The sequence below is a fragment of the Oreochromis aureus genome, linkage group 7 (genome assembly GCF_013358895.1).
Source record: "Oreochromis aureus strain Israel breed Guangdong linkage group 7, ZZ_aureus, whole genome shotgun sequence".
NCBI lineage: Eukaryota > Metazoa > Chordata > Actinopteri > Cichliformes > Cichlidae > Oreochromis > Oreochromis aureus.
In genome coordinates, this window is record NC_052948.1 from 42,523,415 (window position 1) to 42,551,155 (window position 27,741).

At 41.0% G+C, this 27,741-nt stretch overlaps 1 protein-coding gene across 1 annotated transcript; it reads left to right on the forward strand.

The window, feature by feature from the left end:
- Nucleotides 1–383: 383 nt before the first annotated feature.
- On the forward strand, nt 384–27,741 carry kcnn2 (potassium calcium-activated channel subfamily N member 2). The gene is given in 10 exon segments (XM_039615595.1): nt 384–889; nt 1,295–1,390; nt 17,965–18,383; nt 18,677–18,818; nt 18,978–19,088; nt 19,168–19,295; nt 21,116–21,124; nt 23,916–23,985; nt 27,467–27,509; nt 27,512–27,741. Coding segments are annotated over 10 exon segments (1,635 nt in total). The 5' UTR covers nt 384–502.

Consider the following 27,741-nt stretch of genomic DNA (forward strand, 5'->3'; position numbering starts at 1 on the left):
GAAATGGATCTATTCATGCAGCGGCTCTGTCCTCCCGTAAGGACCGTGACGCCCTTTGTCGGGGGCTCTGTGGTGCCTGGTCGCTGCTTTAAAAAGCAGCACTGACATGGAAACCCCATTACAGCTGCAGAACGATTTCTTCCCAGAGCAGCAGCTCCAGCACTGTAAGTACCAGCACTACTGCGGACGCGAGGATCGCCTCGGCAAGCAGCACGACCAATGCTGCACCTGCAATAATTGCACCTGTGATGCGAGAAAAAGCCTCGTCTTTCGCGGGACGTCGCCGGCCACTGTGGGAACTTTAAGGACACCTTCGGAAACGTCTTCGAGGCAAGGCTGCCAGTACAGCGTCTGCGAATTCACACCTTCTAGTCATGGTAGTTCATCCAGACATCATCATCATCATCCTCACCATCAGCAGCAGCAGCAGCATTGCCGCGATAGGCAGCGGGGCAGCCTGGGCAGCAGCCACAAAGACAGTAACTCCTACAATGAAATAGCCATGAGCAGCTGCAGATACAACGGCGGCGTAATGCGGCCGCTGAGCAACTTGAGCTCGTCCCGCAGAAACATACACGAGTTTGATTCCGAGTCCCAGCCTTTGCAGCCCATCTCCGCCGCAGATGCGTCGGACACTTTAGTATCCAAGCCGGAGAATAATTCAAGCACCCTGATGCCTTACGCATCGGGAGACGGAGGGGGAGGCTGCAGCCACAGCGGGGCCAAATCGGGTAAAAAGAAGAACCAGAACATTGGGGAGAAGCTGGGGCACAGGAGGGCCTTGTTTGAGAAAAGGAAACGGCTCAGCGACTACGCTTTAATCTTTGGGATGTTTGGGATCGTTGTTATGGTTATAGAGACTGAACTCTCATGGGGAGCGTATGGAAAGGTGCGTATAGCCCACTCAAAGTCCGTGCCTCGCAGTCCCATGTAGGCTAGAGTTGATTTAGGGGGCAGGTGACTCACGAAACAAGTGTTTTTAACGTTAAACAACTTGTGGAAGGATAAAGTGTTCTCACTGCACAGAGTCCCAGGCACGCACGCCAAAAGGCCCACAGCTGTCCAGCCATGAAGGGGACCCCCCACCACCACCACTTCCAAAAAAAATGAATGGGAGAAGAAGCTGCAATGTTAGACTTTGTTGCACTGTGACCTAAAAAGCTAAATCATGCAGTTTTTACTTATTTATTTATCTATTTTGTCACATTAGTAGGAGTTACTCCAGCATGTAAGACAAGATCTTCTGTCATGTTGTTGTGTCTTGTTTGGCTTTACTGTCCTTGCTCTTTTGCAGGAATCCCTGTATTCATTAGCTCTAAAATGCCTGATAAGCCTTTCTACAATCATTCTCCTGGGGCTGATTATCATCTACCATGCAAGGGAGATACAGGTAATGCTGATGCACTCTGTTGTTTTTTTGTTTTTTGTTTTAATCAAAAAATGTTTTATCAGTTTTATGTCTAATCTGCTGTATTTGTGCACACTTTTTCTTCCTTCTTTTACAATGTTACAGGTTGATTTTAAAGTCATTGCTGCTCATTTAGTGTCAGATTTAAGTCTTGTGTGCCTTCAGCGCATGAACATCTTGAAACGTGTGAAATGTGTGCTTGTTTCTTTGCCATCTTTTTTTCTTTCAAAGAATCAAAGACTTTCTGCAGCCCTGTGAGTGTTTAAATGATGGGAGAGGTTGTTGCACTGGTGCTGTTGTAGGCCAAATCATCATCTATTGAAGCCGCATTAACAGTTCATTATAGATATTGGGAAGATTAAGGAACTCCTCACAGGGTTGAGTGGATGAATGATTATTAGCCTGAGATGCTCCAACAAGACAGTTTTATGACCATGCCTCAGAGCATTGTTGCATTACTGTGCTTCAGTACTCGTGTCTTTGCCACCAATTTTCACTTCCTGCAGCGTGGACCAACGTTGCATGCCAGACGGCTTTCATGTGCCTGATGTGTTTCTGTCTGTTTCTTTTTAAATCCACCTAAATGGGAAAAGCTTCACCTGAAAAGAAACACTACCCAAGCATTTTCTCGAATCCTAAACGACGCCATGTTTAATCATGTTAATGGAGGTTCTTACCTTTGCACAAGAGGGTGATTTTAAAAATGCCTTCAGCTGAACTGTAAAAGCTGATCCAGCTGTTTTCATCTGACCTTATTTCTTCACTTTGTTGCCAGTCTATTTAGTCTCAAACTCAAGACGTAGCCTCATTTTGTTTATGAAATAGTGCATTGCACTTTGATAAAACATCACTTCTTACCTCTTGCATCTGGCAAACAGACTCTTCATCAGCTTTGTTGGTATATTTAGCAGCTACAAACCCCAGGAGAGGATCAGTCATTAAAATAGCCCAACAGTAAAATGTGTCACTGCCTTGAGATCTCTCATTGTAAACCTTTCTTCATAAGAGATGGTAGAAAGGCATCATTATCATATTTCACCGCACAACAGAAGCTGTTTCATTTCCCCTGCAGATGGTTCCCAGGAGCTGTGTATAAATTAGAAAGAAAATCATAAGTTGGTATGAAAGTATCAAACCCATTTTTTTCTTATTCTTCCTCTTTTTTTTGGGCCATTGGACATTTCTGCTAAAATACAGAACGAATAAATAAATCCATAAACAGAGCTTTTTTTCACCATTTGCTTATACGGCTGCCAACCGGTGTAACAATTTAGTTTTGATGTAAAGAGACATTCTTTGTACACAGCATGTTTCTGTTTAGTTAGAGGTATTAAATTAGTCCTGCATCAGCCACGCGGTTACTGTTCCCATTCACAGGAAACCAGTTTGCTGAGACGCTGAGACTACTTTTATGTATATATATCCTTGCTGCAATGTTACAGCAACACATCTGTATATTATAAACATGGATTCAAGAAGTTTAAATCTCTTTTCTCTGCTTAAAATGACTCTGAAGAACGGCTGTTTCCTGAGCTCAAGTGATTATTTTAGCTCTAAAGCAAGGCCCTCTTTCCATTCCTTTAATTGTCAGCAGATGCATATTTAGCACACAGGCAGGCTGCTCAGACATCTTTGATCAAGTCCCCTCTGACAGTCACGTCAATATCCAAAACATTTTTCACCCCACATAGCTCTCTCTCCACTATAAAAGACATTTCCTCCTTTGTTGACCTAGAAAACTTTATTAAGGCAGTTGTTTCTTCACAGCTGATTATTGCAATTCGCCACATATTCACGCTGACTGAAGTAGAAGCTGGAACACTTTGATGACTCAGAAAACATTATCAAGTCACCGCAGTCTTACTCACTAGACCTGCTCTGTAAATATACAAGTTGATTATAAGGTCTGTCCTCTAATTCATCACATTCCCTTTGGGAGTAACCAGTTCCTGGAACTGACTCTGTCTCACTATTTAAATCCAGTTCACACTGTTATACTCCAACATCCACCACACCAGCTGCTCCCGTCCCTCCCTGCCTGAGGCTCTTTTGTGTCAGTTGTTGCTGTTTTTTGTGCCAGTTGTCGCTTTTTTGGTTCCTGCAGACTGACATATGTGCCTTCAAAAACGTGCACATGTGCATGTGTAGAGCTGTGGCGTGTCCAGCGGGGTGGCCTGGGGGAGCACAGGCCACCCCCCCAACCAGACTGGCCACCCCAGGTGCCACCCCGAAGCCAAAACAATAAAATCCAATGAAATATCAAATGTACGATTATGTTTTCACAGTGAAGCTCAGATATCCGAGTGTACGTGAATGCAGCATCGGCTTCTGCGCTATGAGCATCATGTTAGCAAAGGTAGGCGAGCCAAGCACGAAAGACAGCACCACAGAAAACAGTTTTTCGGCGAAAGATTAACAGTTTAACATAGCTGGACTGGCCATCGAGCATGGCGGAGCTTCCACGGCGGCTAGCAGGTGGATGAGGGAAGGGTAGGCAGGAGGAGGAGAGACCCGAGGCAGCCGCCAGTCCGAGTGTCAGGTGAACTGAACTTCAGGTAAGAAGTTATGACCTGCAGTCTATCTGGGTCAGATATAAACCAAATTTAGGTGGAGTTTATTTTCGTTGTGCTGACTTTTTACAGTCAGTTACAATAACTCGTACTGCGTGCTAGCTAGCATGATGGAGTTTCTATACAGCTGGGCGGGTGCTGTGATGTTACTGATAGTGAACTTTATTTTATTCATAACTTTAGTTAGTAGAGTTGCCAACGGCTCCTTAAAAATGGAATGGTCCCTCATTCAGAGAAAATATTACAGGTTTCGTATTGAGTTGAGAAGAGACCCAGTTTGTCCCGGACTTCGGCTAGAATGAAAAAAAGACACAAAGCTGGAGTTATTCTGTGTCTTTGCTGCACAGCTGCCTCTTCTTCTCTCATTCTCTCTCCTCCCTCTCCTGTTGCTACTTCAATCATGAAACTGATCAATGATCAGCTGATCGGCTTTTCTCTCTTGTTTGTTTATCGCCCACTTTGCCAGAAAGAGGAAACCAGCAGATGTCGCGCTAAATAACAGCAGCACCTTTAAGCTTGATCAGCTGTTGTTAGAATTTATTTAATAATAATTTCTAGTATCAGCTGATGTTTGCTGGAGCCACAGCTGTAAAGCTGCTGGTCATGATATCGGTTTGGATATGTGGTGAGAGGGAAACATGAAGATGAAACCAGGAGATGTCCTTACTGAATCATCACAGCTGAACAGGTGATGGAGAAACAGGTTTACCTTTTAGGTGACATGAATGAGTTGAAGGGAAGTTATGAACTGTTTCTGAGAGACAAATAACACCAGGATCCTTTTCTACGTAGCTGACAGCTGGTAACTGTGCAGGGGCGGGTCTAGCAAAGTTATGCCAGGGGGCCAGGTAGGGCATTAACAGGGAAAGGGGGGGACAAGGAAATACTTTTCTTACTTATTCTCATTTAAAATATCTAGCTTTTATTAAATAATTATCTGAATCTTGCGAACAAAGTTTTTATCTGACGTAAAATGTATAGAAATCATACATATACCAACAAGACAGTGTACATCACTGTCACAACAGCGTTGTTTTCATTCAAAGGCTTTATGGCTTTAATACCTGGTGGGCGGTCTCTGGTCAAAATGCCCAATTTTTGTCCCAGTCCAGCCCTGCAGGTTAATACTGGCAGTGTCACCATGCCAGCTGACTGTATTTCATCATCAGCCAGTGTTGTTCTTTATACATCAATATTACCAAAGTTTACCATAAGGCAGCATAGAAAGTATTTACTTGCTTTCAGGTTTCATTCAAATGTTAGTCTTTTCATTTGTTTCCCCACTTTTTTCCTGTTTCAAAATCAAACACCAGTTTGTGAGAAGATTATCTTCTTTTTTTAAGAGGCAGATAAAGTTTTGCATTGGCTAATTTGGCAATTGTATGTTAAAAATGTTTGTATTTTAATATTCAAAAATATTTTTTCCCAAAACATATGTGCACTATATGTCAGTAAAAATACTATGCAAATATTGCTGTCCTTGATTGCTGAATAAACACTGACAAAGCACTGATTGTATCTTTTCTACTTCATCAGCGCAGTATCTAAAAACTTTGCACCGTAGTGGTTAAAACCTCATTCTAATAAGAGTTAAAAGCGCATTCGGTTATTAGGTTTATAGGGTTATTGAATTATGGTTAACAGTTGGTAGAATTTTTTTTTTAACATTATCTGCAAATTACATCTGCCACCCTTCTCCAAATCTGTGCCCCTACCTGGCCCCCCCAACAAAAATTTTCTAGACACGCCACTGGTGTAGAGGGCTGAATTAATTCTGAATCTGTCTTGCTGATGGTAAACGCAAGTACACACAAGCACACAGAACAGAGAGAGACCAGAGAGAGCTGTTAAAATGTGTTTTTCTTTCTCATTTTCTCTGTCCCTATGCTGCCTGCTACTCAATACGCTTGTGAAAAAAACAAACTGATTGTTTTCTTTCTGTTTATTTTTTGTTTAAGGAAGATAAACTAAAACAGACTCCAGATTGAATCCTTAAACATTTAAATATCAGGACTAAATGAAGGTGTAATGCCCCAAATTGAAAATCCTGATTGAAGGTTGAATTTTTTATTAGCAGTGAGGTGCTACGCCGGGTGCATTAGGAACGACATAAACTAGTCCAATGCAAATTTTACCATTGCCAATATTTTGATAGTTGTTTAAATTGGGGTGATACAACAGTTAGCACATTCACTTCTCTTCAAGAAGGTTTGGGATTGAACCTGGTCATCTGCAGGCACTGTGCTGAGTGCAAATGTCAAAAGGCATGCATGTTAGGCTAACTGGTGATTCTGAACTGGTTTGGGTGTAGATGTTAGTCATGTGATGCACTGGTGATCTGTTCAGTGTGTATGTCCAGTTTCACCTGGACTTTAGTGTCTTTGCAGTTAGGATTGATGGAGATGGATGGATTTAAATGCGCATTTTTCTACGTGACATCATATTACTTCATATTTTATATCATTAAGTCTCCACTATATCGCTAAATAATCTGGTATAGTTTATTGGTGCTGAATTAGCCTTTTTTCCATTATTAAATGCAGAGGATTTTGTTCAGTGCTTGCAAACACTGACAGTGATGTAATACAAACAAAAACCAGCAAATTGTCACACCAGATGAGCTGAAACAAGAGAATTTTGGGGGGGAGGGGGGTTCTTGATTTTTAATTTGGCATTTAATTTTTAACTTGATTATCTGCTTAACTGGCAGTTTTTGGAAACTCTTTCGAGAAAAGCTTCTCCAAAGTCAGAAACATTACTTTAACAGGTGGAAGAATACGGCTACTGACTGGTACATTTTCAGTGATTCGTAAATTCACACAGGTAAATCTGGCAGTGGCAAAGAGGTTATCAGATGCTATACAAGTATTAACAACAAAGTACAAAATCATTATATAAAGTCAATCATTTTAAAAGCTCAGCTGAAAGTAAAGCTACTGAAAGTGTTTCTTATGTAAATGTGATTAGGAAGTTTACCTAAAATATCAGAAGTAGAAGCTTTCGCTGCAAAGAAATGAACAACATAACATCTAAAAACTCGTGTTTTATCAAATAATCTAAACCTAAAGAGGAATCAGTTGCCAACTAACTTTCTGATATTTGAATCATTCTGTCTTTGACCATATTTTGTTTACCTCACATAAAGGCTGCCAAGAAGTAAGTGTAGCAAAGCAAAAAGTACAGTATTTTCCTATGAATGAAGTCAATGTAAATGTGCACTACAATGCAAAAGCCAACAGCAATTTCTTCATATTTTCTTTCCAAGGAACAAGATGTGTAATTTTTTAAAGTGCTCTTGAACAATAGCTCTCCAGGATGGAGGTCTTTCAAAGATTTTCTTTGGACATTGGCCATTTTCAGAGGAATATTTTTACCTACTGCATGAATCCTTCAAGTATTAAAAAACACCTAACTCAAGGATCAGCCAGTGTTGTGTCTACACATAACACACAACTTAACAAAGAATGAATACTGAATTGAGTTGTTAGACACTTTGTTGCTAGCATCCTGTCACAAAAGCTCATCCTTCGTTCCCATTTCTTTAGCTGAACCAGTTTGGCAGACATAAAATAGGAAAAAAAGGTGATTCCTTTTAGGTGATTCCTAAAGAGCTATTAATCGAAAACTTGGCATAACTCAGCATGCTGTGGAGTGTGTCTTTAAAATTTTGAGGAAACAGGGCAGTGGAGGACAAAACAAGAAGTGGCAGGTCTAAAAAACTCTATATAGCTCTGAAAGTTATGTCCTTGACAAATTGAAAAAATATCCAACAAAGACCTGACGCAGGACCTGAAAGATGCATCTGACGCTCCGGTTTACTCATCTACAGTTCACTGAAGACTCATCAGAAATAGTCTCAGTGGCAACAGGTCTGATGCAAAGAGTGTCTACAGCCTTTTGTGAACACAGTGGAGGCTCTGCCATGTCAGCATCCAAAGAAGCGCTTTAACAAGAAGCCTGGAAACTATTCCCGAAGACAAAAGAAATTATGAGAAAGCTTGTCTAAAAGAGTTCAAGCTCTGTTTCTATATTTGTTTCGACAATTTCTGCATCTATTTCCCATTTTCCTAACAAAATGTAAAGAAATGAGGGGTGGCTCAAGACTTTTGCACACTACATGTACTCCAGATGTTTGACATTAGAGCTTGAGTTCAGAAACTCATCGCTTTAAATGATAGATTTCCCATGTAGCGCTTCACCAACCCAAATATTTTTATTTTCTATCTGCAAATGACGTCCCCTGGAGAAAAGTTTGAAACCACAGCGCCCACCAAAACACAAACCCACCCATCGACTGAATCCATATTTAGCATTACTGCATCAGCACTCTGTCAGCTGTTGTGTTGTTCGGTTTTATGCAATGTTCTTAGGTTTAACACGCCCTCCCCATCCACATGCCCCGCGCTTCATTTTTACGCCTCTACGAGAGCCTAATGTGTTTGCAATGTTGCAATATGAATTGCTGTTTCTAAAGTGCACTTTTCCATGTGGGAAATGTTGTTCCTGCAGTGAAGTAGATTATGCATGCACATCCATGTGTACTCACAGATGCCTGTCAGATGTAGAGGCATAAGTCAGGGTGATGAAATGGTTTCCCCACCACTTCTAGCCCCTTAAAACTGATTTACTTGTCAAGCTCGGTAAAGTCTGCGCTCTCTGATTTCCACAACACAAAGTTTGTTCTGCGCAGAGTGACTGAAAACTCAAAAAAGGTCACTCTGAGCAGGCAGGACAGAGGTTGGACACAGGCTGTCATTTGTTTAGGGATACAACTGCTGTGCTGCATTGGCAGTGAGGAGTGACCTACTGAGCTGAGTGTGCTTAAAAAGAAAAAGATTTGTCCTTAGTTTTTTTTTTTTCAGTGTCCACAAGGAAAATTATATGTATTCTCTCCTCTACACACCAGCTTTGATAAAGAGCCGGAAGCATGAATCTTATTATACGTCTCCTTAATATTTCCAGATGAGTAATTTTTAGACTTTTTAGTTAAGCGATGCAGCTGTGTTGTGGAAGTTAATAAAGCAGAGTGTGTAGCTCTTTCCTAACTTTGACTTGTCCTTGTCAGAGTCTGATATGAGCTGCAAGCTGCTGAGGTGGTTGATGAGTCTCTCTTTTTTCTAAGCAAACACAAACTGACATTTTGCAGTTTCTCTCTTCTTCTCACATCAAAGTGTTGTGTTAAGGCCATTGCTGTGTCACTCTACCTTGTGATGACAGTTCTGCTGAGTTCTCTTAAACTAATGCAAAATGCTTTCGGGGCTGGGTTGGGTTTTTTTGTCTTTGATGTGTACTTTTGCGATAAGAGTCTGCGCTGATGTTTCGCAGTCGCGCAATATTACATTTTTCGGTTCCGCAGAAAAGATAAAACAACAACGCGTCACCCAAACTGTGCCAGCAAAATCCTGCCAGAGCCAAAGTTGGCTGCGCTCTTCAGATTGCCCCTGGGTGCTGCGTATGTGTCAGAGATATGGTGTAACTGCAGGAGACGCTCTGCATTTCTCACAGTGAAATCTGTCCTCTACCTGAGACTCCAGACTGGAGTCAGATAACCACCACTGGCTGGTGACCTCAATGTTTTCACTGAACGTACCGCCTTTCAAGGGCAGAGATACCAAACCACCCATAGAGCTGAGGATCCTGAAGATTATTTATTAAATTGCTCTTTGTGTGTGTGTGTGTGACTCCAAACATGCAGCTGAATGTAGATTATTAATGTGTGGCGACTTGGCTGCAACCACAGCACTTTAAAGAAAGATTTATACGAGCTTTTACTTTGGCTCGGAAATGTTTCACTTTGCTCGAATGGAAAAATTGTGCATGCAAATGTGAGACTTAATCTCGGAAGCGAAAGCAAACAGAATTTGCAAAAGCTTCAGATTTATTCTGCAAACTGGCCTCTTAGTGGCTCACTTTGATATCATAAATAAAGCATTGCATTAATGCCTAATTGGACTGAACCTCTCAACCTAATTCACTAATGAGATTGAGTGATTTCATTCTCAGTGACAAGATATATGTTCCCATCTCCACATTACACAGATTAAATATTGAGCTGCACTCCATTAGTTATATTGAGAGTAGTGAAACCAGTAACCAACCCAGCTAGCAGCGCAGGTGAGCTCCTCTGGGGCTGCACAGTGCAGACGCAGGACATCGGCAGGCAGGGACTGAGCTCAAGACATATTCGGCTGTGCTGTCTCTCAGACTGACATGAAGAAGCCTTTTCGATGATGGGAAAGGGCATGCACTCTGAGTAATTAGACTGTATTTTAAGTCCATCAGAAAACAAGATGAATGTCAAAGAGAAACCGCTGATGCTTTGATTTGCCCCGAGTTAGAAACAGGCTGGCGCTCTGTTCCCTGGGCTCTGTTGTACATTGCAGGGGATTAACGTCTGTGCTCTTGAACTGATTTTAGGTTTTTTTTCCTGAGGTAAGGTGGGGGTTTGGAGAGAGCTGTTTTAGAATAAAGGCACACAGTTAAGGTTAGGACACATATATAGATACAAACAAATGTGTCTTTGAATATCCACGTGATAAATATAGATTGTAAGGAATTAAAGGCCTGTTTTTATCAATTATTTTTTGCGACTACATTTTAGCCATTTTACTATTAAAGGAACGACCATAAAACTTTATTATAGGCATTCATACTGAGCAGATAAGGATAAATCCTAATCTCTTGTGTGACCACACAGTTCACATTCAAATAAAATGTCTGGGCAGCTATTGGATGGATTTCCATTAAATAAGGTGCACATGTTTGTCTTTACTCCAGGATGTACTGAAATATATTTAGTGACTCCTTAGCTTTTAATCTAATGCCATTAAGGTCTTTTTTTTTACCTGATCCTTTAGTTTATAACCTCACAGACCTAATGGCATTCCCATCACTCTGAGCTGTACTTTGTGCTAATTAGAAATGTCACTGGCCACTATATTAGGTACCAGGCGCTAATGCCAGGTTAGATCCCCCTTTACATTCAGAATTTCTTTAATTCTTCATTGTACAGGTTCAACAAGGTGCTGGAAACATTCCTCAGAGATTTTTAAACCATACTGACATGACAGCATCACACAGCTGCTGCTGATTTTTCAGCTCCACATTCCCATCGTGGTGCTTTATTGGATTGTGACTGTGCGGGTCATATGAGGCCACTGTCATATGCAAGAAAACCATGATCATGAGATGGTTTGAGTTTTGTGACATGGAGCTTTATCCTGTAGGAAGCAGGCATCAGAAGATGGGTGCACGCACTATGCCCATTAAGGGATGGACATGGTCACCAAGATGCTCAGGTAGACCGGCGTTGTTACTAAGGGGTCCAATGTGTGTCAAGAAAACATCCCTCAAGCCATTACATGATCGGCAACCTGAACTGCTGATACAAGGCAGCATGGATGCACACTTTCAACTTGTTTATGCCAATTTCTGGCTGTACCATCACCAGACAACATTTTTCTAGGCTTCTGTTATCCATTTTGGTGAGCAATTATAGCCTTAGTTTCCCAGCAGGAGTGGCACCCATTGTGGTCTTCTGCTGCTGTAGCACATCTGCTTCAAGGTTTCACATGTTGTGCATTCATAGATCCTCTTCTGCATCCTTTGGTTGTAACAAGCAGTTGTTTGAGTTTTTGTTGCCCGTTCATCACCCATCTAGCGCCGATAACAATGCCACATTCAGTCTCACATAAATCTCCTTGCAGTCCCATTCTGACGTTCGGTTTTGACTCTAGCAGGTCATCTTGACCCTGTCTATAAGCCTAAATCCACTGAGCTGCAGCCATGCAATTGACTGATGAAATATTCGCATTAACGAGCATTTGAATAGATGTACCTAATAAAGTGGTTAACAAGTCTACGCTAAGTAACATACACGTGTAGCATTTGAGCAGATTAAACAAGTTGATTTTATCAACTAGGTTGCTAAGTGACACCTAAAAGAGTTTCTGCCACTTTTACAAAAGATTAACCGAATTTAAATGTCATATTTCCACACAGTGAACACGACAAAGAAAGTCTATGCACAAGATTTTATTTGAGTGAAGAGAAAAATGATTTATTCTATTCTAGCTGTGCCTCACTTTCATCTTCAAATCTTCCCTTTGAATGATCCACTGTGTACGAGGTCAAGATGCGGAGCTCTTACCGCTATAAATAGATTCTTTTTACCTTCTTTATTTTAAAATTAAACTTTCAGGTATGTTTCTCAAGTCACAGGCCTTTATTCTAATCTAATGTTAGGTTAGACATATTTTTAATAATTATGTCTCTGTGGTTATAATTTTAAGATTTATGTAATTGTCTATATGTAAATAAAAAAAATTTAATAATAATTTAATGATCACCACAAAATTTACTTGTGGACTCATTTGTTTTGTTTTTTTTCAACCTCTGTTAATTGTTTCATATTTAACTATCATTATTATTATTATTATTTTCATTCTTAACATTAAAAAATGTAACTATGATGTAACTGAAATTATTATATTTAAAGCCTGTTTTTATAGTACTTAAACCATCTGTGCTGTAAATAATTAACCTTCTCTTTCTCATCAGGGCTTTTGTTTTTCACACTGTTAACATAAGTTTTTTCTTTTTAAAAAAAGATGTCATAACTGCTGGTTTTCCAGCGAGTATGAAATATTTCATGCTGTGCGGTTAAAGCCCCATGAGTATTGTATTTCAGATCATCCATTACCATAATTGCTTTTACTCACCAAGTAGGCTTTCCTTATGCAAGCTCCTGCTAAATGTTTAATTACATTGTTTGGAGGTAACAAACTTTGTAACTGCTTTTGACACGACCGGTTTGTTGTTTAAAATGTAAAATAAACCGTCGCTTGTGAAACGTACAAACAATAGATTTAGCCTCTTTCAGAGAGCTAATTCTGTAAGTAAGAGACCACAGTGTGAGTGGAGACACAGCTTGTGTTTCCATGTCTACATTACACTCAGCTGGAAAGCCGAACAGGACAAGCTGTGGTTAGAGTTACACACTTCTTTGACAGATGTCAGTTTGTTAAAGGAGCTCAGTGTCGCTCATTTGATAGGAACAACCACCGCTGAAAATTTAATTCACGTGTTTTCTGTGTTTGGGGGAGGGCGGGGGACTTTGATTGTAGCTTCTGAATAAATACAAATGAGCCGCAGAGGCTACGTGGGGTTGTTGTACCATTTATTCAGGGACTTGTTGCTGTTGCTGTTGGCTGGTGTTGTACTGTGCCGGCTTGTTGACAGCTGATATTTCCTGCACATTTCTTGGCTCGGAAGCTATAATAAGCGTGCAGTGTGCCGTTTCTGCATTAAAGCAGCTGAAGCTGTAGTCTCGGAGAGCCTTTGAAGCTGTCAAACTGTAGCATGTGGAGCACTCATACACGTCTGTAGTGCAGTCTTATTGATTTCTGCGTGCTCGCTTTGTCCTTGAGATGAACGCTTTGAATGGGGAGCTTTATTTAAGATGTGAGAAACATGACTATTTCAGCGATTCCATTTTTAGGTAACATGTCACAGCTAAAATTACAATCTAGGTCAGTGATCCCATTAGCCTTTCAGGAGTGGGACAGTTTTCTTTTTGCTTCTATAATGAGAAATTCCAAATTAAATGGAGAGTAGCTGGCAAACTGCCGAGTCATGATGTATGCCTCCAGAGTGTCCTGAAAATTATGACCATATGAAGTTAAGACAGACTGATTTGCAAATCATATAAGCCCAATATAAATGATTAAAAGTGCAAGGGCAAAGTAATAGATGCTGAAAGGGAGGCATATAATTGTTTTTGAAAAATACACCCACATTTTTAACGGTAGCTACACATTTTAAAAAGGTTAGGATCAGGTTTTTCTCTTTTTCTAACAACACACTCTTTAAGTGTTTGGGGATCGAGGAGACCAGCTGCTGCAGTTTTGTAAATCAAAGGCTTCTTGTTGTCTTTTTCTTGCCTATTAATCCACCAAATGTTTTCAGTAGGTGACAGGTCTGAACTGCGGACAGGACAGTTTTTCACCCTGGCTCTCTTGCAACAGAGCCGTGCTGTGTACTCTGTGCAGAATGGGGTCTGGCATTGTCTTACAAAAACAAATAAGGCCTTTCCTGACAGCAAGACAACAAGCCGAACAGTCCCTCTCCTCTTTAGCCTGGTTAGAGCAGCGCGCATGAATTGAAGCATGAATTTAAAATTTGATACATAAGACCACAGACAGCTTTCCACTTCACCTCAGTCCATCTTACACGAGCAGAGCTGGCAGGAGCATTTCTGTATCGTGTTTTTTTGTTCTGTGCCAGTCAGTTTTGTTTTTCAGTGTTGTCCTTTGTGTGTAGGGATTTCTTCAAATATAATGTTTACTAACATTGCTGCAAATGATGAATTATTCTAAAATTGGTCATCTAATTTTCTTCAAAATGTTTTACTCCTATTCAGTTCAATTCAGTTTTATTTATATAGCACCAGATCACAACAACAGTCACCTCAAGGCACTTTATATCATAAGGTAAAGACCCTACAATAATACAGAGAAACCCCAAACAATCAGATGACCCCCTATGAGCAAGCACTTGGCGACAGTGGGAAGGAAAAGCTTCCTTTTAACAGGAAGAAACTTCCAGCAGAATCAGGCTCAGGAAGGGGCGGCCATCTGGTGTGACCAGTTGGGGGATGGGGACAGGACAAAAGACATGCTGTGGAGCCAGACATCAATAATAACTAATGGTTAGATGCAGAGTGGTGTATAAACACAGTAACAGCGCGTTAAAAGAGGTGAGTGATGAAGAAACACTCAATGCATCATGGGAATCCACCAGCAGCCTAGACCTATTGTAGCATAACGAAGGGATCACTCAGGGTCACCTGATTCATCTTTAACTATATGCTTTATCAGTAATGAAAGTTTTAAGCCTAATCTTAGAAGAAGAGGACGTTTCTGTCTCCTGAATCCAAACTGGGAGCTGGTTCCACAGAAGCGGGCCTTGAAAGCTGAAAGCTCTGCCTCCCATTCTACTTTTATCCTAGGGACCATAAGTGAGCCAGTGGTCTGAGAGTAAGGTGCTTTATTGGGATGAGACAGTACTATGAGGTGTTTAAGATAAGATGGGGCCTGATTATTCAAGACCATGTATGGGAAGAGAAGGACTTTAAATTCAATTCCAGATTTAACAGGGAGCCAAGCGAGAAATCAAAAGGGACTTTTGATGGCTCCACCCCTCTAGTTATATCACTGACATGTTTAAGATGACCTGACTGCTTGTGAGATGTTGCCCCTGCAAAATGTGCATTTAGGAACAATAGAAACTCAACTACATAGTTGCAGACCACATAAAGTTACAGAGCAGCATCACCGAGTGCTTCTGAATGGCACAGAGAGTAAAACTCGCTAACGCTCTGCCAACTCAGTAACTGCAGAGTTTCAGTTGTTCTCTCGCATTAAGATCAGCACAAAAACTCTGCAGCGAGCATCATGGCTTTTTTTTTAACTATACATTTTTCGTGACTTACAGCATAACCTGAAACTAATTTTTCCATCAAATATCTGGGTTATTTTTTGATTTTCATTTCTTACCATTGAGTAAGCAAACAAATACTTCAGTATTATATAACACATTAATAGAACAAATTGTGAAGATGTGCAACATTCATTATATTAAGTCAAACACACATGTATGATATATTTAATGTAGTATATTAAATGTATTAAACATATATCACATTAAATATTTTTTATTTTGATATATGTTCAATGTGATATATGTTATTGAAGATATGATATATATTTTCTACTTTTTTGGAGGACACTGAAATCTTTAAATCCCTGAAAGAAGTTCCTTTTCCTTTAATAATTCTTGTACATTTCTGAGCTGAAAGATGAACAGAACTGCGCAGGATGTTGTTTCAGAGGGCTGTAAGCAAAATCATTGTACTGTATATCATAGTTAAGCCTGAGAAGTCACTGGACACCCCATAATTTATTACCGAGTACATTAGGGAGGTTTCTGACGACACGTAATAGTGCAGTTTTTCTTTTCTTTTTTTCCCCTTCATAAAGGCGTCTGCTCTCATGGCAAAGAAAAAGCTGCCAGGAAACCTCGCTTGGATTTGCTGACAACAACATTTTGTGAAAAATCTACTGCCACTTGTGACGGCTTGTGCAGGCGGAGGACCTTGATGTGATTGAGTGGATAGAGCGGGCGCATTAGAGAAGGGATACCAGTGCGAGGTGTCAGAGAGAGGAATACGGTTTGGAAGGCTTTTTATCTACAAGCCTCACAATATAAAATAACAGGTATAAAATTGAGATCACCTGTTTACAACCTTAAGCGTGAGAAGTGGGGACTGTGAAGGAGCTGATATTGGTAGTCGTGTGAGGACACGAGTTGAAGATAGCTGTAGAAAGTGATAAAGAGGAGCGAAGGGACATCAGCAGGAGTGGCCATGTGAGAAAGCTGCTGCGTATATGACAAAGGACGGGGTGGAGACGAGCGATGGGAGGTGTTGAAATCCACTCACACTGAGGTCCCCAGTGAGACCGCCAACCTTCTGGTCAGGGTGCCCAGGCGATCAGCACCTAATGCTAATGTGGAGGTGGCAGATGTTCTCATTAGTATACTGCTTAGAAGTTGAAAATGCTTACTGCACACCGCTATTGCCTGATGTAAAAATATTTTATTTTAATGTATTTTAATGAAGAAGTCAAAATCTTCAGTCATCTTCAGAACAATTTATTCTATAGGCACTAAGATGCTTTACACTAAGACTTGTCATTTATTCCAGAAATTTCAATAATTTATTGTATGCAGAAGCTGTTTTATACAGTATTGATGAGTCTGCCGTTTTCTGGCTTTCTTTTTCTTTTTACATTATTTAGTTTTCACGTCAAAGTAGCTTTAAAAAGGCCATACTGCCCTGACAATCTTTAAATGTCTCGGTTTTGTTGAAAAGGTAAAACCTTAAAGAAAGTTGGTTTACAATTATAAGTGAACATCTGGAGTCTTTGGACTATTTTGTTTTTTAAATTTGATGCTGAAATAACCGTTTACTGTACCATCAGTTAAGTTGTCCACTGCCACAGTGGATTTTAAATCAAGCAATGGAGATGTGGGTGAAGTGCAGACTTTCAGATTTAAATCGATGGCTGTAACAAAAGTATTGCATTAACTGTGTAAGAATTGAAGCCGTTTTTATGTAGTCCCATTTTAGATGCTTTCAGATCAAAGAAAATAAACACACAATTCCTCTCTGAACCCAAGCTCATTTAAGATGGACTGGGGTGAAAACTAACTCTGCTGTGGTCAGAACAACCAAAGGTTTCCACATTTCCAAAAGCGTCTTAAATGCTGAATGGCACACACAGGTTTTAGAGGAACATATTGCCATCCAGAAGTCTTTTTCAGAGATTTCCAGTGTTTTACACACATTGCAACAGTGAGTCTGTATTGAAGTCAAACAGCTGAGCAGCTGAGATCCCACAACAAGCAAAAATGGGGAAACGTTTGACTTTCAAAGCTTTAGTTCTCAAATGCTTTAAGATTGTTGTTAAAAAACGGGGTGATGCATTACAGTGGTAAACATGACCCTGCCCCAGTCTTATTTTGTTACAAAGACCTTTGACATGAAAGGAAATGGGAAAAATAGCAACAAACGTTCCTTAAGGCATTAAAACTTACACACCTGGTGTGGTGCACTCACAAACACAGATATGACATTTAGGCCATGCTGCCATCATTACATGTTGTATATATCTGTAAATATCTGAAAGTTTGTAACATCCTCCCCTTTTTCTTTGGCTACACTTCCTCCAAATGTTGTTCTGAGCACAGTTTCTTTTTAAAAAAAAATGTAATTTAATAGCTTGAGGCAATGTGCTGTTTACTCTTTAATGGGTTTAATGATTTCCTGTAGTGTGCTGTGTCAACATGATGAAAATTTCAGCTGTTTTCTTTCGTTTGGTTGGTTTTTCTACCCTTCATCACCCTCACGGTGCCCTCTCCTTGCAGCTATTTATGGTGGACAACGCAGCTGATGACTGGAGGATAGCCATGACATACGAGCGCATCTTCTTCATCTGCCTGGAGATCCTGGTGTGCGCCATACACCCCATCCCAGGCAACTACACCTTCACCTGGACGGCACGCTTGGCCTACTCCTACGTGGCATCCAAGACGGACGCAGATGTGGACATCATCCTGTCCATCCCCATGTTCCTGCGGCTGTACCTCATCGCTCGCGTCATGCTGCTGCACAGCAAGCTCTTCACCGATGCCTCGTCCCGCAGCATCGGTGCACTCAACAAGATTAACTTTAACACGCGATTTGTGATGAAGACTCTCATGACCATCTGTCCCGGCACTGTGCTGCTGGTCTTCACCATCTCGCTATGGATAATTGCTGCATGGACAGTGAGAGCCTGCGAGAGGTGCCTGGATCAGTTTTCTCATGCTATGCCGCGCTGCTCAGCATGAAACATAGATAAGGCTTAAAAATAGATAGAATACTCACTCTCTGTCTGAGCATCAAGATAGAAGGATTAACACAAGCTGTAAGAAAAGATTATGAAACTGCAGAGTCCTGAAACGTTGGATTTTAGGCATTACAGTGGCTAAAACCTCTTTTTTTTTTTTTTTTAAAGAAATAAGTAGCAGTCGTGAGCATCAGTTTGTTCAGGTGCATGAAGGTGTGTCAGTCTGTTACATTTATTATTCATTACAGGTACCATGATAACCAGGACATAACCAGCAACTTTCTTGGAGCCATGTGGTTGATCTCAATCACGTTTCTTACCATTGGTTATGGAGATATGGTCCCACATACGTACTGTGGGAAAGGAGTCTGCCTCCTGACTGGCATTATGGTGAGCTTATGATGTTTGTTTGTTTTTTTTTTATCAGCTTGTGAAACTATTAAAAGACCCTTATTAATTATGTAAAAGCAGCCGATCTGCTGCTAATTTATCGTGACTGAAAAATATTGACAAGTAAAGGAACGCTGTATATTTTGTCTGGCTCCCCAGGGCGCTGGCTGCACTGCCTTGGTGGTGGCTGTGGTGGCGAAGAAACTGGAATTAACCAAAGCTGAAAAACATGTTCACAATTTTATGATGGACACCCAGCTAACAAAAAGAGTAAGTGAAAGCTCTGCAAGGTGTCACAGATGCTTTATTTCTTTACAGTCTTAACCAATTTTGTTTTTTGCACCCAAAGGTGAAAAACACAGCTGCGAACGTTCTCAGGGAGACGTGGCTCATCTACAAGAACACTAAACTGGTGAGGAAGATGGACCACGCCAGAGTCAGGAAGCACCAGAGAAAATTTCTCCAAGCCATTCATCAGTAGGTGCCGTGCTCTTAACCCTGACCTCACCACTTTTATCCAGCAATTTCATTCACCAGAGCAACACAAACCTGAAATCTGAATTGTTTGACACCTGTAGCAAAGTTATGTGCTCATAGATTTGGAGGATCTTGTATTTTTATAACCATGCTTCGACTTGACTGATTTCACAACTTCCTCTGCTGATGTTTGAATGTTATATATGTATATATTTATATATACACAATGACTCATTGGAGATTCCTGTAAAACATTTACACGTTTTTAAAAAGGCATAAACTAGCATCATGAAAAGAAACTCTGTGTAAAGTTCATTTTACCTCAAAATATGCAGGTTTTACAGAATTCACAGGAGTATGATATCGATTTCTCCACCTTTTGCTGTCAGGTTGAGTCTTGTGTGTCTTCTTCGCTGTGAGTCAGATGTCAGGCTGACCTCAGGGCTGACACGTTTCGGTTTCTACTCCTCTAGCGGCTGCTCAGACACTCACCTGTCAGCTAGTGTTTTAGTGGGTCCCCAAGGACCCCCAAAGTGCTATCTCACTCCAAAACAGTATTGATTTTAACCTCACCTCGCTGTTGTTTTCCTTCAGCTTACAGTGCTTACCAGCACATCCACACTGTGGCTTCTTTCATTAACTGGCAATCACCTCGGCGCTTTATTAGAATAAATAATATAAATACGCTGGTATATTGTTCATGCTCAAGTAAAAATGTCCTCTGTTTGTATGTTTGTTTTGCTTTCTGTGGTTTTATTCACACACATATATATATATGAGTCTTCGTGGTCTACTGTGTGCAACTTTGCTTTGCTCATGAATCTTTTGGACACACATTTAAGTTTTAACGACATTCGGATGTTTATTGGGAAGGTAGGGAGACACAAATATATACAAACTGTCTGCTGCTGCTGCAACCCACATCCAGACTTGCAGTTTAATAGCTTTCTCTCATTGTTGCTGCTTTTCGAGTCATTATGCCCTTGCTGTTGGGTTCAGGTGATTCGCGGCATTGATGACGGCTTCTCATGTCCGCCTCCTGTTCTCTTGGACAGCCTAATAATGGAAATGGCTCAAAGCTAAAGTGCAATCTATAAAGAACCAGATTCAGTTGGGGAAAGTCACGTTCAGCTCTGTGTGCTTGGAACGACCACTCAGCGTGGTATCAACATCTCCCGGTCACATCTTTGTGTTAGAGAGATTCGGTCTCGGTTATGAGGCAGAGTGTTCACGGGGTTCGTGTGGGAGAGTTTTAAGTAGGGCCTGTAGCGTAATCGCAGGGGGTGACAGACAAACTCTGGCGTGCAATTAATATAGAACAGGAAGTGGATTAACAAGTGGAGGCTTGTAATAGGCCTACAGCAATCTTTGACTTCCTCTACTGGTCAGAGTTGTAAGACAGTGAGAAAACTTTGCTCACACATCCTTATTAGTTGAGGGGGTAAAAACTGTTGTTAAACAGACACTTCTGGTTTGCCGGCATTAACAGGAAGATTGCTTTTATTCACTGTCTTTCTTATAGGACCAGAAAAGGCTAAATTAGATTCAGAGAACAAAAACAGCTGCAGCCACCAGAAACGGTCCACGCAGGGTGAAATGAAAAACTGGTTTCAAGATGAGAGAAGTCAGGAGAAGCGGTGGCTGCTCTTCACAGGTGACAGCGTAGCGATGAGGGTTTCAGCAGCCAGACGTGAGCAAACAGAGTTTGCCATCTGACTATGTTTATCTGATATTGTAATAATTCATTTGTCTACTTCATGTTTCCTTTTTGTTCCTGTTTTGTTTTTGTTTTTCCTGTTTGTGTCGACACAATGCAATAGAGCTCGAAAGTAAGTCTTCGCCTCTCATGTAGATACAGACCTGTTGTGTGCATGCTAACGAGAGCTTGTCCTTGAACCCAATAACTACTAAAAAAAAAAAAAAAAAATTACACTCCCTCATTTGATAAGTGAAATTCATGCCTCAAAAATCTTTGCTTCACACAACCCAGTCACCGGATTATTTTACACACCTGCTAAAAGTGTATTTTTCTTAGTTGGCATGTTAGTTTGACGAAACACACAGCATCACATTTTTCTTTGTCTGATTTAAATCACTGGTACAGGCACCTTGTTAGTGAACAGACATGTGCTGCACATTGTATACACACCCACAGATGCAGTTTAAGTGAATTTCAATTATCAATGATGGAGGGTGTTTTTCTTTCCATTTCTGCATGGATGTGATGAGACTTTTGATCTTTAATCAGAAAGCAACTGATTAAACTCCAATCAACTGTGCTTTCACCTACCGAAGGATGACGACCAGAGCGGCATTAGCCTGCAGACGTGTACGTTCTGTGATACCCCTAAAAGTCATGCGATACGCCCGAGCGGCCACGCTCGCACAGATCAGGGCTCAGGGTCATCTTTCGGCAAGTGGAACCATTGTTACGCCTGTTACGACATTTGCAGCTACATTTCCTCCATTTCCCTGTTGGATGACACAGTAGCAGAGATGCCAGTCCATTGTTGTTGTCGTGGCTGGTAAACAGCATAATAGCAACGACATGCAGCTGCCATGCAAGAAGAGTTTGGAGACACAACAACACTGAGGTCATTTGGATGACACGTGCTAGAGGCACGGTATCACACAAGTCCTGCAGAATGTTTTAGGCCATAACGGCTGTGAAATCAAATGTCTCCCTTTGGGGAGGCCGTCTTTTTCCATGCTCAAGGCTGAAGGAGGAACCATAGTGGGGACAAAAAAAAAAAAAAAAGCAGGACAGTGAGCCCTTTTTAGCTCAGAGATCAGTGAATTGAACAAAGAGGGAAGTGACCTAAGAGGAAGGTCAGGGTAAAGCCTCGAAGAAATCCCGTTTGTGCTCGAGAGGCTGCAACTGTGACCAACAGTGTGAATGGTCAGCAGGGACAAGGGGGGGGGGTTAAAAAAAACCACGTCACACCCATCCATTACTTTGAAGAATAATTTGCATTTCTTTTCACCATGAGTTTAATGGAGGTCATGACAAATAAAGCAACTTGAGAGGGTAAAAAATGTGGAGCGGCACTAACTGAGATTGAAACGCTTAGCATAGCCGTTTTCCCCCGATGAACACCAACCGCATATAAAGTGGCCGTTCACAAAGGGAAGTGCCCATGAGCAGTGACTGATTGTGGAAAACATACTTTGAATATAAAATAGAAGGTCAGCAGGCTTTCTCACCCTCACCTCAACCTGCCCTCTGACAGCTATTGGTCATCCAATTGTGAAATGTATATTTCTAACAGGTCTCATGTCAACTACAAAACCATGTAACCCCGAACACCTATTATCTTCTGTAATTTAGAGCAGACTACTGCTCTTTTCTTTATTTGTTATTATAGCTAGAAGAATATAAGAGTGATGTTTTGAAATTTGTTCTGCATTTGTCTGAGAGCCTTCTTTGTATGAACTATGGGGCTAAGGTGCCAGGACATTTTTGCCCCATGCCTGCAGTTTTCTTCAGTGGCTTCTGTGGCACTCTCTGTTGGTCTTCGCTGCACATTTGGGAGTTTCTCGACGAAATATCCGTCTCTCTCAAAGACTCTTGAATTTCTTCATCTTCAGCAATCTTAAAATTTGACCCTCAATCATCACCTAAGAGTCAGACTGTATTAACGGTGTATTATTATTTTAAGCGATTCAGGAGGAAGGAAAAAAACCCTCTTTAATATGTTGAAGCCACATGTGGCTAATACTCTACAGTAGTGCACATTTTGCTGTTTTTAAGTCCCCTGAGAAGAAGAGTTTAAAAAAAGGTGCTTCAGTAGCACAATTAAACAGGAGCTGTAAATTATTTAAGCACATTTTATAAAGTAGGCAATTTTCAGTCTTTGCAGGTAGGATTTTTGGGTGATAGAAAAAATTTGCGTTTTGCAGGTTTTTAAGCCCACGAGAGAGTTTCTGGAAAAATCTTTTCATTTCCTGCCCGTAATTAACAATTAAAACGATTCTTTAAGTTGTCACGATGATGCAATTTTCTCTGTTCTAATGGGAATATTGGAAAGTCTCAAAAGGAAGCAGGCTTATAGCTGCTGTTTAAAGGTTAAACTTTACCCTCTGTGTTAATACAAAACAGTGTGTGGTGTTTTTGGCTCTCTGAGTGACTAAATAGGAATAGTAAAGAGAAAAAAGTTAACCAGAAGGGAACTTTACAGGAACAACAGCTGACCTTTTTCCCCCCTTGCTGTTGATGTTTTCTAATCTCATATGTCAGGAAGACAAACATTAGGACTTGATAAATGCTGTTTACACTGTACCCAGATATGACCCCCCACCGCCATTCCCTTGTGGTGTGTATTGGTTGAGTAGGATGCAGAGCTGATTTCATTCACCCCCGTGGCAGCTCCCTGTCCTCCCCCCACCCTCTCTTTTTATGTGGTCTCCTTTCCACTTGCATGCAGCTCAACCAAGCAGACTGCCCTCAAACCCTGCATTCTCTACACATATCCTATGCATGTCCTGGGAGTGTTCTCCATGTGTATGCCTTGTGTGTGCACAAATTTACAACAACAACAAAAAAGAAAAGAAAAGAAAAAGAAAAAACATATCGACACTAATAGCGTTAATTTATTGGGTTCTGAATGGTCTTGTGTTCAGATTGAGAAGTGTTAAAATGGAGCAACGCAAGCTGAATGACCAAGCAAACTCACTAGTGGACCTTGCTAAGGTAAGCTAGACTAACAGTACACTGCTGCCTTTGTAGGTTTCCTCCCTCTGTGTGGCTGAATCCAATGCATGCTAGCTGACTGGTTGAATTAGTTGTGTTTTCTAATATAAAGTCTACAGGTGTCAAATAAACAGACAGGCTTTACAATCTGTGTGTTGATTGCAGTTGACTGCACTCACCTGGAATTTAATTTGTTTGGGGTATGAAATAATAACGCATCTTTATTTTGCAGTGTAAATCACTGTCCCCGGGACAAAAAAATCACTGAATGGGAGTAATGAGAAACCCGGCACAGTTTTTCCCTCTATGTATTCTCTGATGTTTGTCTCCAGATGCACTAAACAGAAGTCGACAAACCTTAGGGAAAGACCAGGCAGTGCGCCAGCCTGACACAGCAGAAACAGTAACCTGGAAAGGGAGACACACTGTGATCTGATGATTCAGCCAGAAATAAAGGCAGAGAAAAACAGGAGAGAAAAGCAGAGCACTCTGACATTCAAAAGTACACCACAGTCAAACTGGATCCAGGCCAGCATGTCATGAAAGGTATTAGTTAATATTGCCTAATCACCTCATGCTGTAAAACAGCACCGAAACCTGCGACGTGACATTGAGTAAGGTGGCTTATGGCCAGTGTTGTAAGAGTCTGCAGCCATAGGAGGGCAGTGTGGCCTCAGTCTTTTCACGCTCTCGGTGGAAAGACGGAGCTAAATAGAGCTGAACATATCTTTTGGAAGATGCATTGCCACTGCAGTGCACAGTGAAATTCCTCAGATCACAACGTATCCCTTATTTCATTATCTCCTCCAGAGTCACTTATACAGACCCTGTTTATTCATCCAGCGTGACATAAGCGATGTAACATTGGTTGAATGCAGTTTCCTTCCACAGGATTTTTTTCTTTTCATTTTTCCAGTACATATCCTTAAATCACAAAACTGCTCGCTCAAGTGGCTTTAACAACCATCTCTGCCACTCTGCTCGCTCTTCTTCCCTCGTCTTGAACAGAAATTGGTTTATAATGTCAATTTGCGGTTTTACATTACAGCCCAAGTAGATGTCTATTAACCACCTGTATTCTTGCTCCATCACATACGTTCCTCAATGATCTACTAATGGCGTTCTTGCTCTCTAGCATCCATTCCACCATATTTGAGCATGTTCTCCTTTCATTTCACTGTTTGAAACTTGGAGGCCTGTGCCTGGACGCAATCATTTCTTAATTACACGAAGAAAAATGGACCTTTGTAGGATTAATTTGACATTAATAGCACAACCCTAACAACAGTTGTCAGGTTAAGTAGTGTCATGGCTTCCTTAGTCCTCACTGATTCATATAAACAAGCTATCCCATCATCCCCGCCTCAAATCAGAAGAGGACAAGGTAAGTGATGGATGACATCGCCTCTAGGCTGCCAGGGGTTATTAGTCCTGCACTGAATAGTACCTCAGAGACCGCCTTCCAGTAGCATCACCAACACTCCCCATCTGGAATGTGACATGAATTTCTTAGGCTGTCGTTGACTATTTTGGAAGCCCAGCCGTAGTTATAGTTATATAATTTTCATGGGGTTTTTTTTGTTTGTTTGTTTGTGTGTGTGTTTGTTTGTTTTTCTTTTCTTGTTGTTGTTTTTAATAGCCTGTTATGAGATGGCTGATGCATCAGAAGAGCATCATGTCAAGTCAGCAGGCACCTTTCCTGTCTCCTCAAGGTCACAGACTAATGTACTCTGGTCTGCATGAAAACAAAAACTCCTGTAAACTGTCCAAATAAAATTCACCCTTCTAAATCAGTTTACGGCAGATACTGTGCTCCCATAATGTTCCTCTGACCTTATTTTGAAGGATGGTGAAGGTTTCTCTGGGTGAGACACCATTGCAGACAAGATGGATAAAATGGCAGTATCATAAAGCATTTACTTTGAGTTTGTAAAATCTGAACTGTTGATTCAGCTCAAGAAGCTGGAGCAGGAACGTCTCACCGTGCAGTATTACGACAGCGTTCAGCCTGACACATAAACTGAAACATTGGTGCATTCACCACCCTGTCATATTATGCAGGTTCTGTACAGGCTGATCTCGTGTGTGGCGTAAGGTGTATACACTCACTGGACATTTTATTAGATACACCTTGCTAATACCGGGGTGGACCCTTTTTTGCCTTCATAACTGCATTAAGTCTTCGTGATACAGATTGGAAACATTCTCCTGAGAGATTTTGATCCATATTGATATGACAGCATCACACAGTTGCAAATTTGTTGGCTGCACATAATGGAAATCTCACATCCCACTACATCCCAAAGGTGCTCTATTGGATTAGGTTGTGGTGACTGTGGAGGGCATTTGAGAACAATTTTGATGATTTGACAGGCATGACGTGGTGCACTATCCTGCTGAAAGCAACCATTAGCAGATGGGCACACTATGGTCATAAAGGGCATAAAGAGATGGACAAGATCCGCAGTAATATTCAGTTAGGCTGTGGCATTTAAATGCTTATTTGGTACTAAGGGGCCAAAATGTATCAAGAAAATATCCCCGACACCATTACAAGTAAAGTAGCTCCGTTTCCTGTTCTTAGCTGACAGAAGTGGCACCTAGTGTGGTCTTCTGCTGTAGCCCATCAATATACTGTTCATTCAGAGATGCTTTTCTGCATACCTTAGCTGTAACGAGGAGTTGTTTGACTTCCTGTTGCCATCCTATCAACTCAAAGCAGTCTGGCCATTCTCCTCTGACCTCTAGCACCACCTTTCTTTCACATTCTGATATTGACTTTGAACTTTGGCAGGTCATCTTCACCATGTCAGACGTGCCATGAGATTGGCTGATTAGAAGTTTGCATTAACAAGCAGTGGAGCAGGTGTACCTAACAAAGTGGCCGTTGAGTGTATCTGTGTCATTACTGCACTCAGTCATGAACATTTTTGTTGTTATTTAAGAGAAATAGGAAATCCTAAAATACCTTGAATTTGATAGTGACTTTTTTCTTCCTTTTATCTTGGTTTAATAATCAAATATTGTGCAATACAGTGAAAAAATCCTGTAACATCTGAAACTGTGAGCTTTATTGAGCTGACTCAGACTGTGGAAGCATCATATTAGCTGAACTTTTATTGCACTTTTACACAGCATAGCGCCTTTGATGTTCATTCACGATTGCTGACATTGAAATTGCAGGCAGAATGTGAGTATTGTTTTCAGACAGACGTACAAATAGATATACATCTGTTTATTATTTTAAAGTCATTCTTTACTTTGACTTTGATGTGTTTGAACAGTGAATCTTTAGCACTCGTAGCCTCTTGTAACCAGTTTTCTTTCTTCTCTTTTCAGAACTATCAGTGCATCTTGAAGTGATAAAAATGCATTTTCCCTATTTTATTTTTAATCTATAATAAATTTTCTGGTGGTCCATCAAAAGTAACATCGGTTTGAAAATGATATCAATAAGCGTGTTTTATCTCTCCTGTTCCAGACTCAGAACATCATGTATGACATGGTATCAGACCTGAATGAGAGAGGGAGGACATGGAGAAAAGGATTGCCCTGCTGGAGACGAAGCTGGAGACTCTACTGAGTAACTTGCAAGCTTTGCCCGGACTCATCAGCCAGGTCATCAGCCAGCAGCACAGGGACTTCCTGGAGGTGCAGCTCCAGCCTTATGACAAACACAGCCCTGAGCGCTCACAGTCAGTGTCCCGACGGAGGTCGTCCTCCACGGCACCGCCCACCTCCTCGGAGAGCAGCTAG